The sequence below is a fragment of the Opisthocomus hoazin genome, chromosome 8 (assembly GCF_030867145.1).
Source record: "Opisthocomus hoazin isolate bOpiHoa1 chromosome 8, bOpiHoa1.hap1, whole genome shotgun sequence".
Taxonomy (NCBI): domain Eukaryota; kingdom Metazoa; phylum Chordata; class Aves; order Opisthocomiformes; family Opisthocomidae; genus Opisthocomus; species Opisthocomus hoazin.
The window spans coordinates 13,579,867-13,598,558 of NC_134421.1; the positions used below are offsets into that span (position 1 = coordinate 13,579,867).

The 18,692-nt window shown below is 44.8% G+C and overlaps 1 protein-coding gene across 1 annotated transcript in view; it reads right to left on the reverse strand.

The window, feature by feature from the left end:
• The window catches only part of SYN3 (synapsin III), a 202,229-nt gene that overhangs the window by 136,370 nt on the left and 47,167 nt on the right, over nucleotides 1-18,692 (reverse strand). Inside the window, exon 5 of the mRNA XM_009944026.2 lies at nucleotides 6,282-6,438. Within this exon, the coding sequence (XP_009942328.2) occupies nucleotides 6,282-6,438 (157 nt within the window). The remainder of the gene's footprint in view (nucleotides 1-6,281; nucleotides 6,439-18,692) is intronic.

Sequence of the window (18,692 nt, forward strand, 5' to 3'; positions counted from 1 at the left end):
GGTGATATCTACTCCACAAAACTTCCAAATCTCAGGAGCCTCTTAAATTCTTTGCAATCACACACCTAGCCATCCTGCTTTCGCTCTGAAGAGGTGCAGCCCTGTTACCACGGACAATGCTGAGCTGGCAGTGCTGTGGGAGAAGTGGTTAGACTGGCAGCCTTGCAGAAGGAGGGGTAAAGCTGAATAAGGTAGCTGGATTGTTTTCATGGAAGGTAAGAGAAGAAAAACATTGGGGATTGCTCCACAGGTAAGGATTTTGGTTCCTGCAGAGCTGGTAGATGTGACTGAATTCCCCATTGATGTCCTATTTGCAAAGTAATTTAGAAACAGAATTTAGTTTCCAAGACCCCTAGAATCTGGTAAAACCAGGTTAAATACAGGCCTCCAGTCTGGGCCAAGTCTCACTGTAAGCGCTTTACACAAGTTCCTTCAAGTTCCCCATCAAAAGTAGAAATGCATTCATCTTAAAGGAGAGCTCTGTGTCACCTGAGGGAGGTAACGTACAGATTAAGGGAAGGAGACAGACATCTAGGGGACAGGGGAAGGGAAAGAAAGCCCTCTTTCTTCCCAATAGCATCAGCTGCCTAATCTTATGTGTTCTGAGCAGCTGCTGAAGGCTGTAAACGTACTACATTGCAACCCCAAGGTTACACTGCAGATAAAGAGAGAGCTACTGAGACCGTTTTCTGCTGAGTAGCTACGTTGGGGCTCCTGTCCTGGTTACTGGACTGGTCTCAGCAAAACCGTTTCTGTATAAGAAGTTGAAACTTTACTTGGTGGCAGGGACGAAACTCCCCTTTGGGAGTTAAAGGGTGGTACTTGTGTGAAAAAAAAATGCAGCCAGTGTGCAAAAAAACCAGGCTGCAAGGTGTGTGCCAGGCCCAGGCCACGCGCTGAAGGGGCAGCTGCCATCAGACTGGCAGACAAATGCAAAGAATCCTTCTCTTCATCACATAGGTCAAAATGTGGCATTTAAGAAAACCCCAGGAAATGACAAGAGGGAGTATATCCCATCACTAACATTCCCCACCTCCAGCATGCATCAGCAGATAAGAAAAAACCTCCCCTTGCCATCATTATTGTTGGCAAGGAGGGTATTGATGTTGGGGAAGGAGGACAGCTTGCCTCTCTGAACTACTTGCACTAGTCCTGCACATCCTAGACAAGAAAAATAAAGCCCTGTTTTGACTAGCAAAGTGAGCAAGCAGGGCTTAAAAGTTAAACAGAATGAGACAGAGACAAGGAGAGGAGGAAAAACACCCTGGCTGAGAGCAGCACGTGCCCCTCGCTGCACATGTACGCAGCCCTGGTGAACCACGGAAGCCGTGATGTTGAGGCGAGACACGTTCAACCTAGGAAAACAGCTCAGACAAAGGAACTGGAACGACTGTGCAGCTGACAGACAGCATCCTGACTTGTTTCTTCAGCGTCTTTCGGAAGCATACAACCCCTGACTGTTGCTGAAATAGCGTTTCAGATGTCTCAGCCACCGGGGAGCCCCCTCGATGGGCCAAGCCTGCAAAAAGTTGTGACGTTGGTATTGACCCTCATGAGACAATTCCCTCCTTTTTTCCTTCCCCCCCCCCCAGTTGGCAGGGACAGGATATCAGCAAAGAGACATCCACGTTGCGTGGTGCAGCAGCCTCTTCGATACCTGGTAGCAGGGCATCTTAGATGCGTAGGAAGGCTACTGTTGGCAGCTCAGCTAGATATAACTGCCCCTTCCACGTTTTGGTATCGGTTCTTAATTTCTGTGGTTCCAGTGGTTTCGGTGAGATTGCATCCAGACACGGGGCAAGGCAATGTGGCACAGCCTGGTTTTAAGTTCCTGGAACAGGTATGCAAGTAAACTGCCTTGCCTGGCTGGTTGGACGTCAGAGCGACCTGCAGGGAGTCTTTACAGGGAAAGAAGAAGATCCGTGTGGAGGATGTCAAGGCCTTTGCATGTTTTGAAAGTGCCTAGGTTCTCAGGGAGCCTGTATCCCTTGACAGTCAATAACAGTTTGGCTGGGAGTCTCTCGGACTCTGTAGGTGCCTGTCTTCAAGACTTCATGTTTCCTGAAGTCTCACAGATGCAAAAATTGCCTTGCAATTACAGATTATACTGCATGTAACAGGAGTACTGCTCCGAGTGTTGTTCCCACTGCATTTTGTAGTGTAACTTTTCTAACACAAAAACTACTATTAGTGGTTGAAGTGTTGTGTTTAATGTGCTTGTAGCATTATTTCTCAATAATTCTGGGATCCTCTTAAAACTTAGATTTCTTAGGTGTTTCTCTGTGTGTGAGATCCCCCCAATTACTCTGCCTTTTTTTTTTTTTTTTTTTTTTTTGGCCTGTTTCAAACTGTAGCTGTGTTTAATGCAAACTTCAGCCTTTGAAGAAATTTGTGTATTGCAGTACTGGAAACCTGGCAAATGTCATTAAAAAACGGAGCTGCACGTTTAAGTAAACTCAAGCCCAAACTCAGCTGATTGTAATTAGAGTTGCTGAGAAAAAACATTGTTGCAAATTGCCAAGGAAAAACAGTCTCGCTTCCATCCCCCTGCACAAAATCACAAACATTTCTATGAAATGGAACCAATTTTGGAAAAATAAAAAGGGAGAGTGAAAAGCACATTTCCCAGGGGTATTTAATTTCATTTCTCCATGTATCTCAACTGTTTCCTAGGTCCAAAAAGTTTCCAGTAATCTTTGTTAAGCAGATCCCTTCTTTCAAGCTGCCTGTTTTGCAATCAGAAGGGAACATGCACCAAAGTGGTCTGTCCCTATCTCTCATTTCCCAGCTATCACAAAAGCAAAATTTTCTGATTCTGCTCCCAGTGAACCTTTCTGCCCTCAATGCCCCACTGCAATCTCTACCTGAGCTTCAATCTGATCAAATTTCAGTGCTGCCAAATACCAGCTCAGATCCCACCTGAGCTCTTAGATCACTTGGTGCATTACCATCATTGCTCTGGGGGGTGAGGGGAGGGGTGGGGGGGGGGCAGCAGGGAAATGAGGCATCCTGCAAACCTGTTGTAAGTGTTTACATGTGATTTCCCTGACTCCTCTGGGAAGGTTGCCTGGGCCAGCTGTACTCCCCGTGAAGAAAGCATGGCACAACCGGACCCAGAATAATTAGAGCCAAGTTACTGGCAGAGCCAATTTCTCCCACACTGGCTTGCCAGCCGTGCTTTTTCTTTTTCTTTTCTTTTTTTTTTTTTTTTTTCCTCCCAATGTGCTGGGTTTGTTTATTTTCTTTTATTTTAGATGCCTAAAAATAGGCCTGTCACATCTTGAGGCCCGTGCACAACATCAGAAACGTAATTCCAGGGCATGAGCTGAAAAATGTCAACTAAACCCTGATGGACTCAACCCCACAATCAGACAGAATGGACCACATGACTCTCTTCCTCAGCAAAGGACAGTGTAAAAGCGGAGGCTTTTTGTCTGGTCATGGGGGTCAACACATGTGGTGGGGCAGAACCCCCCGCTGGGCCACCTGGTGATCTCAGAATAAGCCAGCATTGTGTTCTTGCCTTGGTTACACGAGCAGTGAGTTGGGACGACTTGGCGCTTTTCTTGTCTTTGTTACAAGAGCAGTGAGTCGGGAGGATCAGGCACTCCCTAACCCTACCTGGAACTGCTGCTGCCAGTCTGGTAGATGCCAGAACTGTACAGTCTGGAAAGTACTGGAATTGTACAGTTGCTGCTAAGACACCAGAATCACCTAACACAGATTGTGTCCAGAATAGAAAGAAAATGACCAAAGTCAATCATCTCATGACCTTATCAGCAGGGGTCCGAAGTGAGGCTCTTGGAGCTCTCCTGGATGGCAGTGGGCTGCGAGAAGCATCTCCCTCTGAGTGGGATGCCTCTCGGAGCTCGCAAACTCTCATGTTTGTGAAGTTTGGAGGATCGTCGCCAAAAACTGACAACGGGACCTGGGCTGAAACCCTTCACTCCTTGAGGCTCCACCCTCGCCTGCTGAGCAATGCCTAGACATTTGAAGTGAATATTTCACTGAACTCGAGAGGAGTTTTTAACAGGTACAGCTTTATATTTTTATATATCTTTGTGTCTGTGTGTGTGCATATGTGAATTAAGTACCTGGTAGCAAGTATGGTATAAATATTGCCACCTCAAATCTATAATTAAGTACTGTTGTGATTGAAGTAAATTCTATTAGCTCACTTGGTTAATGTTAAATTAATCATTGATTAAGCGCTGCTAAAAATGTTGTGATTCACCTTAAACTGTGAATGAACCCTGTCTAAATCATTCTAACTTGATTCTAACTCGATTTTCCCCTAGATGTTCCACCTATGTAGTAAGTAACAGAGTGAACCTTGCCACTGAACTTTGTTAAGTCACAGTTTTAGAAATTCTTATTAAACCCACTTGTGCTAATACCTTGGACAATGTTTCTTTAAGCAGCCTAAACCACTCATTTGCGACAACGTGCTTGTGCGTGTAGGACAAACTGTAGGAAACATTGCAAAGTTGTTGTATGGAGCCTGGCATTGATCCCTCTCTTCCCCTTTCTGTTCCCAGCAACCCTCATCATTCAAATGGGAACCGAGGCCAAATGTGCATCATCCACCTATACAGTGACAGAAAAGTGAGATTTTTCTCACTACTCGCATTACTGCTCTGCAACATTTTTGGAAGAGACAGGACCCTGCTTTTGGTCTCAGATAAACCTTCCAAATGTCGTAAAAGAGGTGAAAGCTAAGACCATGCCTGTTACACTGGTACCTTTTTGATAAGAAAAGAGTTAAATCCATCACTGCATAGTCATGGAAATAAAAGTCTGAGTCATTACAGACCTCAACTGGATTTGAACTACCATTCAGTACCCTGAAGACTAATAGGATATTTATTCCAAGGAAAAAACAACAAGAAAAGACTTTATTAGGTAACGAGGAAGATAGTTACCACTTGCTATAAACATTCTGTCTCACCCCGTTATATTTGTGCCGTGACTATGGGGAATTCCTAAAAACTTATCTAAAAGTTTTCCATGGGGGGCATATTGGAAAGTCCCGTCTCCTTGTCATGTTCACGTAACTTGCAGTTCCCTGCTTCAGACTTAAAGCAATGCAGGAAAATTTCCATTCTGGGAGCATCAGTGATCAGAGAGGGCACTTTGAGATGAAACTGCTTGGAAGACCCAAATGCGGACTCCAAAATGGTATCAGCATCTAACTTCTTCCTGCAGGTGCTAAGATGGCCAGCCTTACTCCTCTGTCTGTCCTGCTCCTGCAGTTCTTGCTGGCTAGAGCTGGTCATAAACAAGTCTGGGTATTTATTACAAACTTTGATCTGGGGCTGAGACAAGCCAATGGTAATATTTTTCAAGATTTTTCTGAGGTTTCTAGGTGAACTTGACAAAATTTAAAGAACAGGTGAAGGGGGGTCCCAGTGCAAAATATCAAAACACTGTGCTGTTCTCCCCAGCAGCTGACTCGGCCCAAGGTGTTTCCAAAGTGCAGTCTTTCAAGCTCAGTGAATCAAGACTTTATGATAATCTTATATTTCCTTCTGAGACTGATGAAAAACTCTACATGCTTTCCCCTTCCCTTCTGCCTCGTTCCAAGGTCTTTGTCATTCCATGTTGTCTTTTTGCTGGACCAAGTTGTTGAAGAAATCATCTCTCATCTCTCTACCTCTGTTCCCTTTCTTTTCAGCTAATTTCCTCACAACAAAGCACCACCCAGAAAAAGAAGGAAAATAAGACAAGAGAAGACAAGTGCAGGTTGCACTTGTGCAAGGGATGGATAATCTTAGTATTCATCTGGGGCATCTGGCTACCACAAGTGTACATCTAATAAAAGATGCTAGAAACAGCACAGATACTGTCTAAAATGGTGAATGCTAATGTTTCCTTTAATGTAGTTTTACTGTGTTTTGATCAGGACAGAGATGTGGTACTATTGATCTGCTGTTATTAATCTATTGGTATTCATCTACTCTGCCTTACAAGAAATCTAGGTGTTACTGCACTGTTGGCTGTTTGTGACACATGAGAGCCTGTGACAGATGGAACATCCTACTCCGGGTGAGGAAATAACACCTTGATATTGCTAGATGTTGATAAAGAAGCACTGCTGATGGTTTTTTTACCCCAAGAAAATTCCGAAGAATTCCCATGTGGGTTCTTAAGGTTGTTTGGATGATGGTTTTAACCTAAAGAGACAAACTATGAAACAGACTGGAAGCTGAGTTTGGTGTCTTTTTGGTACCGCGTATCTACTTTGCAGTGTTGGCATGCAGTAGAGCTGGATTGTCACTTACCACCCAGGGCTTGCTGCAGAAGTTGTAGATGGAGTAAAGGGAGTTGACCGTGTGGATGCCACCATACTGGAGGCCAATGATGAGGCTGCGGAAGTCCTCTCCTAGTGCCATGCTGTAGGCATGCTGTCGGATCAGGACAAAGTCAGGCTTGAAGGACCTGGAAGAGACGAGGGGAGTGCCGTTTAACTTTCAAACACTCAGGAACACTTCTAGCCTCCCCTCTGTTTCTTCTCCATCCTTCCCCTTTCCATTAATGCACATTGCTCTTCTTTGTGCCTCTCGTCATGGGTTGCTTGCGTTAGAAAGTAACAAACCCAACAAAAACTCTACGTGTGAAAAAAAGGAAAAATCCAACATAGCTGCAAGTGTGAGAATGTAGAAACAGGCCAAAGAGATTTGCTGCAGTTTCCATGTCACTCAGGCATGCGCAGGGACAAGCTACAAGCGGAGCCAAGGGTCATAAATTCACTGGTGAGGGGATTCTCTTTTCTTTCTATAAGTTTGGCTGTATTTGGCAAGCTCATTGCAATGTGCGACACAGATGAGGGAGCAAGTTTGTTTCCTGATGATTGAACTCGATATTGAAGCAATGCCCAGTGGGTGGGAAGATCATGAGGGATTTGAAAAAGCTATCGTACACATCCATACGTTGACATACATTCCCCCTTCAATCAGTTTACTACATACGCAGCACATCCCAGGCTCTTACAGCTATGAGTCAATGGGTAAAGGGCAGGCATGGTAATGTAATTAATCAAATGAGCAGAGCCCGTCATCCAGTGCTGTGACTCATGGCATGGAGTTCCAGAATATTTAGCAAGACCAGAGCAGGGACTCCTGTGGTTCAACAGCAGCAGCTCTCAGCAAATGCACAGAAAAGTGAGGCCCTTTCTAGGTAAGCCAACAGGCGACGGATTATCTTTCAAACAGCCAGATCTCATTCCTTGCTGACTCTGTGTCTTCGGAGCCACTCAGAAATCTCTGGAAACAGCAGCTGGAAAGAAACCGTTCCCAAAATGGAGATCAGCAGTTCATTCTCAAAGGCATGGAAGGGGCTTTTCCACTGAAAGAGGGGATTGTTTTGTATTTTATCAGAGGTTGCATCAAGGACATTGGAGAAATTTCCATGCTGTATTACAGTTTTTCAGAGAAATGAGCTCTGTAACCAGGTCCCATTACCTCACTACCCTCGAACATTTTCCTTGCTAAGAGACTATAATTTCTATCCTTTGGATGCATGAGCTGGAAATACTTTGGGTTTATAGATCCTATTTATATTGCCATCATTCTGGCAAGGAAATCTGAGATGGTGACTCTGGGCCAGATTGTGGCAACAAACACTGTGTACAAAACCCAGCACAGCTTTGTCGTTTTAAAACTGTTTGTTTGTTGGCCTTGGGCCTTTGTTATCGCCCGAGACATGGTGAGGAGCATGCTCTGCTTTTGTGATGCAAGAGGCCAAGCTTTGGAAACATTGTGATTCTCTCCCATGGAGTATTTTTAAATCCAGGCATGTGCCCTAACGTACTTGGCACCAAAGGTGGTGCTTTCCTCCAGCAGTGAGATGCATAATGACCATTGAGAGGGCTGCGCTATCACTGTGCAACTGATGTATGGACCTCCCTCGTGTCAATGGGGAGGATGCAAGCCATGACCCCCTGCTGAGAAAGAAGCAAGTGAATACAAATCTTGGAAAGCTTGAGCTGCTCCGTTCTGCTGGACTTGCTGTATAGAAAGCACCCCAGAGGCAGGCACAGGTCCTCAAGATGGATTCATCAGCTTCCTAGGAGCAGGACTTGATGTCTGTGCTGAATTACTAAACAGTTGTGGTGCCTGGAGGGGCAGGAGCTTCAGGCGTGTCTCTCCTTCATTCACCTTTCCGAGCACAAGAGGAAGAAAATGATCCCTGCTACAGCTCAAGTCTTTCCCCAGACTTGACTTAGGGAGTAGCACTTACTGGAGCTGCACAGTAATGATTCGGACCATTGCTCCGGTCTCCCCAGAGGAAGCAGCAGTATTTGCCCTTGAACATCTCTCCTAACACCCTGGGGTGGGGACATGGTGCTGTGATGGGGAGGAAGCATGCAAGAAGTGTGGCCAGCCGGTGGGGAGGACACACAGTGGCTGGGAAGCTGCCTTCAGTGGCTTGACTTCTGCCAGCCAACAGTTTAGGATAAAAAGCTCTTGTCTCTACAGATGCTGGCAAAGGGAAAGTTTTTCAACATAGAAGATGGGCACAAGAATACAGAATTAACGTAGAAAAGGCTATTCTCAAACTTTGCATCGTGTAGGAAGGCAGGGCACTCTCTCATGCTGCAGATGAGGAGTGAATTTCTAAAATGAAGGTGGACATCAAATCCCTGCTTTGAGCCGCTGGACAATGAGGATGTTCCCATGGATACTGAGAACAAGGCAGAGGAGTGCAGGGCCTGGGACTAGCTGCCAATAAACATCAGCTGGAGAGCCCTGGAGGAGTCAGCGAGATGTCTGTAACGGAGGAATAGAGACCAGTGGCAAAATGTGAGGCAAGGGGCTAGGAAGGATAGCAGGCAGTAAAAAGAAAATGAGTAGTCATGGTAGGAGCGGTGACATGAAAACTGAATAACAGGGGCTACCAGCGATCTGGGGAGAAAGGAGCTTAATTGCTTCACACAAGGATTCTTGCTTTTTTTGGTAGAAGTTTACTTTTGCAAGCTACAGCTCTTTCTCAGAGTGTAAATCTAACTCTAACGTAGCAAGCCCCACATTTGGAATAGCTGGTCATGTAACTGTTTTCTTTGCTAGTTGAACCCAAACCAGTAACATCTCCCACGACAGAAAATTGAAATCCGTGGCAGACAGACAGGTTAGGCAGAAGTCCCATATTTAACAAACTGCTGCCAAAACGTTTGGGTGAGCCAAACTCAGCAGCACCTACCATGCTGAGGTCCTAAGCATCCGAGGCCGGCAGGACTAGGAGAGCAATGGCAGGAGCACGTACCTTTCCTCTCCACTAGATCTGTCTAGCCAGCACTTAGATGACCACAAATGGTCTTGAATACAACTGCATCTAGACCCCTGCTAAGGACAGGTTACGGGAATGGATTACAGGAGAGCCATTCAAACATCTAATGGACAAGGAGATGGTATAAGTAAATTGAACTAAATGTAAACCACAGATTTAAAACTTATTGCTAATAAGCTATGCTCTGCATGTTGGTGTGGTGTGCCCTTCCTGGGGTGTGTGGCAGACACTCACCTGAAGTTGCAAATTTTACTTAGCTTGATAGCCAGATGGATGAAGCTTCCAGCAGAAAGCTGGAGCCCATCTTTGGCCACAACCCTTTTACGGAAGCACTTTCTCAGACTCCAGGAACTCGGCTCTCATTTAGAGTTTGGCTCTTTGCACTGCCTGGCAAAATAAAGGCCACTGAAATGCATGTAACATGTTCCCAGAGTGGTGTAGGGATACAAGAAAGCTTTGTTTTAAAAAACAAGAAAAAAAAAAAGACGTCTGGAAAATTTGTATTTTCAGATTGAAATAGATGATTTTCCTCTGGAATGGATAGGTGCTTTCCTTTCAGCTTGTGTCGCCACAGGCAATGGTTTCTGCCACACACGGCCCGATCCTTTCAGTGCTCCGAGTGCTGCACAACCGAACCAGCCACACCCAGAGCGAAGCAGCCCCCACAGGTCCCTGTGGCTTTTCTCACTTTGCAGTAGTTGCCTCCTTGTCCCAGATGCTAGCCAAGGCACATGGCAGCCACTCAGCCTGCCTCTCCTCCTGGCAATTGAGACTGACCAGCCATTACCAGAGTCTGTCACCCCCAGGTGACGACGAGTGTCTGGCTAACAAGCTGCTAGTGCTGCCAGTCCTGAGCCTGGACTCCGATACTGTGGTGCGGATGCTTATTTGCATTTAACTAACTCTTTTTCAACTTGTTCCAATGCATTTTAGCAGTCTCTTTCTTGCTTAGTGGTAAAACTGTACTTTAGAGACAAACCTAAGTATAAAGCCTGGATCCAAAATACCGAATAGGAAGAGATCTGACTGTAGAATATAATTTCTTAGGTTGGACCCGTTTGCCCTTAAATCTGTGATGGCATTAGCTGTCTTGGAAATAGTTTTGTCAGAAATGAGGGAATACAAAACAATTTAAGAGATTCTTGATGCTAGATACAGAAGTTACAGATCTCAGGAGCAGCAGTAGCTATTCTGGTGATCATGTGTCTAACTTCTTGAATTACAAGAAGAGAATCAGCTCTGAAAAGATAATCAATTATGCTTCTCTGCAGAAAGCAGGTCCCCAGCCCACTTTGGGGTAGAGCAGATGACGACAGCAGATCCTGCTGCCTTAAAGAGATTTTGTATTTCTTATTTCTGTATATAACCATAACTCTGGCTTGCTTCCTGGTCCTTTAGCTTTTCTCACAGAAGCACAAAGAGCTTCATGGGCATGAAGAAAGAACATACAAGAACACATTAGGCTGTCAAAAGTCCCTTTTAATGATCCCTTCCACTGTGAATAATCATGGACAGCCAAAGGGTAGACCTGCTTTATACTTTAGCACCATGATGGATGTAGAGAGCTTTATGCCCTTGTTGTGGAACAAGGATGGGGTCTCCTGCTTGCTTTCTTAAAGAGTGCCAGTCTTACAAGGCACTTTGCCCTTCATGTCAATAGAAAAAGATCTTCCCTAGACACTGAAGACGCACATCCTTACTTCAGGTTCTGCCTACCCTCCATTATTCAAGGAGGCTTTATTCAGTTTTCTGACACTTCCCAGTGATCAACACATTTTGACTAAGTTCTCTTCCAAAGCCTTTTCTATCTGCTTGGCATGACACAGAGAGGAAGGAAAGTGCATAATTAAGCAATATGATACAACAAGCTTTGCATTACTGGCATTTAATGGAGCCTTCAGACAAGATTCTGAGGCACAAGTCCAAGCCATAAGTGGCTGCAACTACCTGAGAAGTCCAACAATCCCTCCAACTATGCAGTGCCTCAGGTGTTTGAGAGCTAATAGAAAATGGCATTTACAAATATGAACAAGTTCTTTTTGTGCTTTACTTGGGTGTTAAAAGTACTGTTACTACATTCATGAAAAGTAAGAAGAAATCTATGACTTTTTCACCTATCATGACGTTAGATTTAATGTTCTGTTGGATTTCATAATAAAATGGAAAATTTGCTAAGAAAAAAACCTCATTTCAGTCAAAAGCTCTTGACATATTTTCCACAGAAAGAAGTAAACCCTGCTGAAGTTATTCAAAGAAAGAATGAATGTGATGACTTACACGAATAAAGTAATACAGAGCTGGATTTAGAGTAACAAGAAAGCAACATAGAACAAAGAATGACCTTGCTTTACCAGGCTGGAGGAGAGGAGCAGGGGGTCTTTTGAGACACTGTAATAGAGAATGGCAGGTGAAAAAACACGAGGTGTGAGGGAGATCAGTGTAGCAAAAGCAGGAGGATCCTGGAATCATGGTTGCAGTAGGACCAGTAGCACTATATGCAGATGAGGATACCCTCAAAGATGCTCAGATTTGCTTCTCAGCAATAGACCAATGGTCAATGAGCCATGAAATCACTTGTCACACGTTCTCCAAACTGTACTGCTGCAATCCCCTGTCTGCCATACGTAAAAATCATGACAAGGAAAAGCATGTGGACCCAGATGATGGCTCAAAGAAATAACAACCACACCAGCCAACAGCAGCTTGCCTTCAAAATGCTTGTGAAACAAAGCTTTTACAGAAGGTGACATGAATACTTTCTAACATCACAGAATAAAGCCATAGAGTAATTTAGGTCAGAGAGGATCCCTGGAGATCATCTGGCCAAACACCCTGCTCACTGCAGAGCTAACTTTAAAGTGACATTAGGTTGATCAGGGTCTTGTCCAGCCAAAGTTTGAATATTCCCAAGGATGAAGATCCCCTAGCCTCTCTGGGCACTTGTGCCAGTATTTGACCACCCTCACTGTGGAATTTTTTTAAAAATTTGCATCTAGTTAGAATTTCACCTGCTGCAACTTGTGTCTGTTATTTCTTTTCCTTTCACTGCACACCTTTCACAACACTCTGCCTTCTTTTTCTCAGCACCTCCCTCCGAATTGCCTGATGACTGTAGGTTGATCCCCCTCAGCTTCCTCTCACAGACTGAACAAAGCCATCGCTCAGTCTCTCCTTGGATGTCTTTGGTCCAGTTCAATGAGCTTGGTGGCCTTTCACTTGACTCGTTCCATTTTGTCAATGCCTTTTTTGTAGTGGGGAGCTCACAGCTGGACACAGTACTCCAGATGTGAATAGCATCTCGTTAGCTACATGCTTGCTAATACCACCCAGTGAACCATTAGGCTTCTTCCCCACGAAGGCATACAGGACCTCCAGGTCCTTTTGTGCAGAGCTGTTGTCTCTCTGGCTGTCCCCGCAGCAGTACTGGGGTTAGTCCTTCCTCATCGCAAGACTTTATGATTGTCCTTATTGAACTCCATGTGGTTCCTGTTGGCCCATTTCCCCAGCTGAGGTCCCTCTGCCCTCTGGCATATCTATTGCTCCCCACCCTCCAACTTGTTGCCATCCATGGGCTTGTTAAGGCTGCACTCTGTCCCAGTGTCAGGTCGATAATGAAGATCCACCTTGACCAGTATAGAACAGGTGCACCAGGGCTTGGCCCTTCACTTCTCCGTTTGCCATTCCCTGGAAGAAGCCTTAGTAAAAACCCATGTAGAAAGATGACAAATTAAGGCAGCACTGGAAAAAGAAAAGCTGATCAAGACTGAAACAATCTACAACAGTCTTTAATCATTCTTGCATTCAGTCCAGGATTAACTAATTAAGGAGTGCTCTGGGGCCTGGCAGCACATTTCTTATTGGAAAGAATGACTGTAAATGCAAAAAGGGACAGGGAGTAGTTTAGTCTCTGAGATGCTCCCCACCCTGGTCTGCTCAGAGTGACTTTTGCTTTTTGGCAGCTGCCTGCACGCCAAATGTTTTCCCAATAACTGTCAGCATCCTGCCTGAAGTCGTCTGGGCACCAGCTGCTGGGGAGGTGAAGGGGGACATTATTCATCTGGGAGATCAGTAAACCCCAAAGGGAGACGCAGGCCTCCAAGCAGCTGTTTAGCAGCAGGAACTGGGGTGGAAGCAAGTGAGAATAAATACATAAATAAGCACACCCCAACTTCTCTTCTCTTTTTTAGCTCCTGCTCAAAAAAAAGATGGGGACAGGCAGGTGAAGATATTAGTGAAAGATGATGGTAAATCATCCCCCCATGTGGGATTAATTTCTTGGTTCATCAGTGTTTACTGGAGGTGTTTAATTGATTCATGTGTAACTGCAGCTTGCCAGGGTCTATCCTGTTGGACACCTTCTTTCGGTAAATTTGGCACATTGATGTTTTGCCTAAAGTGCACTTTCAAAAGCTTACACGCTGTTTCACACACTTCTCCATTACATTTACAGATTGCCATGCCATCAATACAAAAATATTGCCCAAATGTTGCTCAGTGTTAAATATATAGCACATATTGTACTATACCATGTGGCACATTCTGTGAATCTTGGGAGAACCAGGCGCTCAACAAATTTTTCCATCTGGCTTCTAGAAACCTAAACTCTCCCAACCCGTTTCTCCTATTTTTTCCTCCCATCTGCATCTTCACAGAAATTTTCAGAATTTTGGTTTAGAAGCAACAAAAAAAACCAAAAAAAGACATCCTAAAAAAAGATCCCAATTAGATCAAGAGTTAAATTTAAAAAGACAGAGACTAGACAGAGCATAGGGTTCCTCTTTGACACAAGATTCCTGGAAGACTAGAAGCTGGAAAGTGACCTGCTTCCTACCAATACATCCTACATCGGTGTCCAGGGACAACAGCTACTCCCATGACCTCCCTCGATCCCCTGTAGCAGAATTGCAAGTAAACACCAACTCTTGTGAATGAATAGTCCTCAAGAGAGAAGAAAATATCCATCTCCTAGCAATGTGCAGCTACTGTGTGGTGAGAAAGCATGGCCTGTGTAGGTCAGAAAACCCACATACTTCTTTCAGGGAGCAGCTTGTCAGTGGCTGTGTGGGGTGGGTGAATCTACTGGGATGGGAAAAGGTGCTGTGGGCAGAGGATGGTGTCCTCACCAGACTTTAAAAAGTCTTGCATCCTAGAGCAGGCAGATCTGTTTTAGCCAAAGTACACATCTCCTGGGGTCTGCAAGCTCCGAAAACTGGGAAAACGTATGCTCCTGGGCTGGCCAGTTTATTTCCCACTCCTCCCATGTAAAAGAATTTGCTTCCTCATGCTGAGATTGTAGTGGAGCTTGCAGTGCAAAAATATGCTTTGGGAAAAAAGCACTTTCAGGTCCTGGTCTGCTTGGGATGGTGATTCAACAGGCTGCTGTCCTGTTATCAGAGCACAGAGCATAGTAGAAGCACTGAATCAGCTGGAACCAACGGGAAAGTCAGCGTTAGCTAAAGGAATGAATGGGCTTGCATGGAGGAATCAGAGCATTCCCTGACCCCACCACAGCTGCGAGTGACAAGGGCATGTCATCCAGGGCGAGCAGGGGGAGACATGCACCTTCGTATACAGACCAGCCAAATTCAGGCAAGCCCTGTAGGATTAAACACCACTCCACGGCAGAGATCCTTCCCCTCAGCGAGGCTTCGCCCATGGCGCTCATCTCCTCTTTGTTTTACTCTGCCAGCTTTGCCACCCCTCCCCAGTTGCCAGGGCCATTGCTCCACACAGGGTCCTCCCAGTTTCAGACCCTGGGTATCTGCTGGTCCATCAACTGTTGTCTGTGTGGAGGTATTACAGTGAATCTGCACACCACACTGTAAGTGGTATGGCCACCACTGTGGTAGGTCCCATGCAGACACACAAAAATGTGCTTTCTCCCCTGGATGATCAGCCCCACTGGCAAAAGAGCCAGCTCCACAGGGAGACAGGAGATGAGAGCAGTCTGGTGCATGATTAATTTATAGCCTTAAAAGTCTGAAATGCTCCCAAGGACATTAGTATTCCCCATGTAAGAAAGCTGTCCAGATTTTCAACATATCCCTGCCTTATTCCCACATCTCCTGGAATTAATAGCTGAAGGCTTGTAAAGCCCAAAAGGCAAACACAGGACCACATTTAATCTAATGCAGAGGCTGAGATCATAGTTTGGGAGTCTAAGTTTTGTCAGAAGCAGAGACAGCCCAAATTCTCATTTACACGAAGACACTTTTATAATATCCTGAAAGCATAAATGCACCTCAGAGTGAGTGCGGTGCCAGCACTGACGGGCTCTTTGCACTGTGGAAACATTGGTATGAAGGGCCCTTCAGAGAAATGAAGACAAGTGGAAATGAAAATCCCATTCCCTACATCCAACCCCAGTAGAGGTGACACAGCCCAAGAGCTTTCTAAGGCAAATTGGACGCCAGACTGTTCACTCTGTCTGTCTGTGTGTGTAGACCTGTGCCAAATGAACTTGTGCATGCACTGGAGGGAGGATGAAGAATCCACTCGAGTGTTTTCAAAGCAAGCATCAGCCCACACTTGGTTTTTCACACTGCTTGGTAGTCCAGTGATCACACCCAGAAATTACTCCATTTCTCTGTTGAAGAGGTTGCTATGTCAAAGTTGGTGAGGGATCCTTTGGGCTAAGTGCCACCTCCTGCTTCCCATATTTCACTTTTCGTTGGAGAAGCTCTGGTGCTGATTTTACCCAAGGAAGAGCTGGGGTAACACGGACCAACGTGTGGGAGATTTCCCCCCACCAGCCCTGTCTGAGCCCAGTGCTGCTCCCAGTGCCCAGCTCATCCCCCTGCACTGTCCACAGCCAGGGCACGGGTTACAGGGAACTGGAATAGGAAAGTGCTTGCTAGACACTGCACGAGATACTCTGTGGCCAGATCTTTTGCTTCGAACTCTGAAGAAAATGTGCTGAATAGGCTGATGGAGCCATCACATACCATGGTGGAACAGGCACAGAAAACATTCATGCAGTTTATTAGATTTGTTAGATGATAGTCTCTCTCTCCAGTAGCACATCTCACTGAGACCTTCAAATCCCTTACCCAGTCCTACAGATGTGCAGAACTTAAGTAGCTAAAAAAGAGGAGGTGGAGACCCAGAACTTTGTTACTATAAAATCAAATTCTAGGAGCCACACTTGTTTTAAAAATCAGACAAGCAAAGTAACGCCTGGCTTCAGTTAAGTTATTTGCTACCTTACTTGTAGCTGCTTGTTTCAAGATACACAGGCTAGTAGTCCTGGAGGTCTATATACTTCCAGTTCCTTGCTCGCTTTAATTGACAATAATGCTTCTAAAGCTCCTTTTTTTAAAAACAAAAATTTGCCTGAGGCAAGTGGTAAGTGTAGGGCCTCAAGCTGTTATACCTTTTCAGGGGAATTATCTTCCAGGTAAAAGACCACAATTATTTCCTGGTGCAGTTCAAATCACTTGGCACAGGGTCTAAAAGCATGCCTGAACTCCAAGGTGTCAGAAAGTGTCAAAGGATCAGCAAAGCAAGAGCTTTGATTTGAATGTGCAATAGGATGTCCCAAGTTTAAAGAAAGACCTAGGAGATCTGCTGCAAAATGACAGAATTTAATAGGCTAGTAATTGTTAGATTGTTTATCAGTTAACAGCCCAGCAGATGCTTTATTATTATTGATATTATTGTTGTTATAAAAGTTTATTATTTCATCGATTTAAAATGCAGTGGTCTGTAGTATATTCACTGTCTTTTGACTAAACTGCCACACTCTGTTGCCTTCACTTTAAAGAGGAGTGTGAAGAAGGCAGGGCTCCTGCAGTGGGGGAATCCCAAATGTGCCTGTTAGCAAGATGCCTCTTGTCAATAACTTGTCTGGGATTTCCAAGGACTTTGGGCATTCAAACCCCGTGATGAATATTATATCTCACCATCTAGAAACATTCTGATTAGTGATGATTATTTTGCTTAATAATTAACAGAGGCCTAATGAGTGATGAAAAAAGACATCAGCAGCAGCAGGGTTGGTGCACACACGTGAATTTAAGGCGTCCCATGGCTGGGCAACCTGAGGGGTGTCTGTGGCCAGGCAGGACACGGCTGTGGGTGGGATGGGGGGACTTGGAGGGAGTGGGAAACAAGCTGCACCCCTGTGGATGGGCGGAGGGGGCGTCCACACATCTCAGTAGCAGTATGCTCCATAATTCACCTTCTAAAGTGAAGAGGAGCTTTTATTTCTGTAACATCTGAAGTGTTGGAAGGAGCGGCTGTGGAAGCTGGCTGGCCTGAGCTCTTAAACTTGCCGAGCTGGGCAGGATGGGGGCACATCAGCACAGGCTGTAAACAAATGGTTAGTGCTTGTACGGACTATAACAAACCATGGACAACACAGGCCATATAAATCGGGTATCCAGACAAGGATGTATTTGCCAAATCCACTTCCCACCACACAAATGCACGTGTCCTTAAACATGCATAGATGAAAACAAAGCAGTTGAACTAAAGCCTTTCATAAAAACATGAATTTTCATATAAAAATATCCATGCAAAAAGCCTAGCTGTGATACCTGTGTATTTACTGCAAGCAGAAACATGAACACCATGCCCCAGACATACTTGTGAAATAAATTTTGTCTTCGGTTTCAGTTTAATAGCTTGAGATCTTTCTGCCAGATGTATGAATGGCTTTGGGAGGAAAGGCATGGGAAGGAAAATGAAGATGTGATCAACCTAGGAAATGGTTCTTGGGAAAACTTCCAGCATCATCAGCAAGAGAACACAAGAGCGCATTAGCACGGCGCACTGTCTGATGGATGCCCCAGCGGCTGGTTCACGGGACACACGTTTTGTTTCACTGAGAAGCAGACATCTGTGGGACGAGAGAAAGCAAATGGATGTAACAGACTCAACCTTAAAAGTTTTTAGCAGAGGCTCGTGAAATTGTACCAAAGAATGAATGGAGACTTGTGGACATGCTAAGAGCTGTCAAAACCTGAAATGAATTAATGGACCACAGTCAGAGCTAATTGACAGTGGCAAGTGTTGTTTTGCACTGTTTGGACTGGAAATGACATCTTGAGAAATTAAACTGAGGCCAGCACAATCAGAATCACAGATTTTCAGCTGTTCTAATAATCCCTTTCAAAAATATCCCTGCATGCTCTATTATGTGTCTCTATCTCTATTTCTGAACTAGAAGTAAACAGGCAAAAGTGTTGATTAAATGTGTGATCTGTATTGAACTTGGAGATGCTGTGTACACCAACAAGCGCACAAGAAGTGTACAAAAAGAAGTAGGGAGGCTAGAAATATGGATTGGGAATAGCAATGAGATTTCAACGCGAACCAAGAAAAGTTATTGTGTCAAAGATGAATGGTGGAGTTAGAAATTGTAATGACAGAAACTCATAAAGATGTAGGCTTGGGAACAGAAGGGT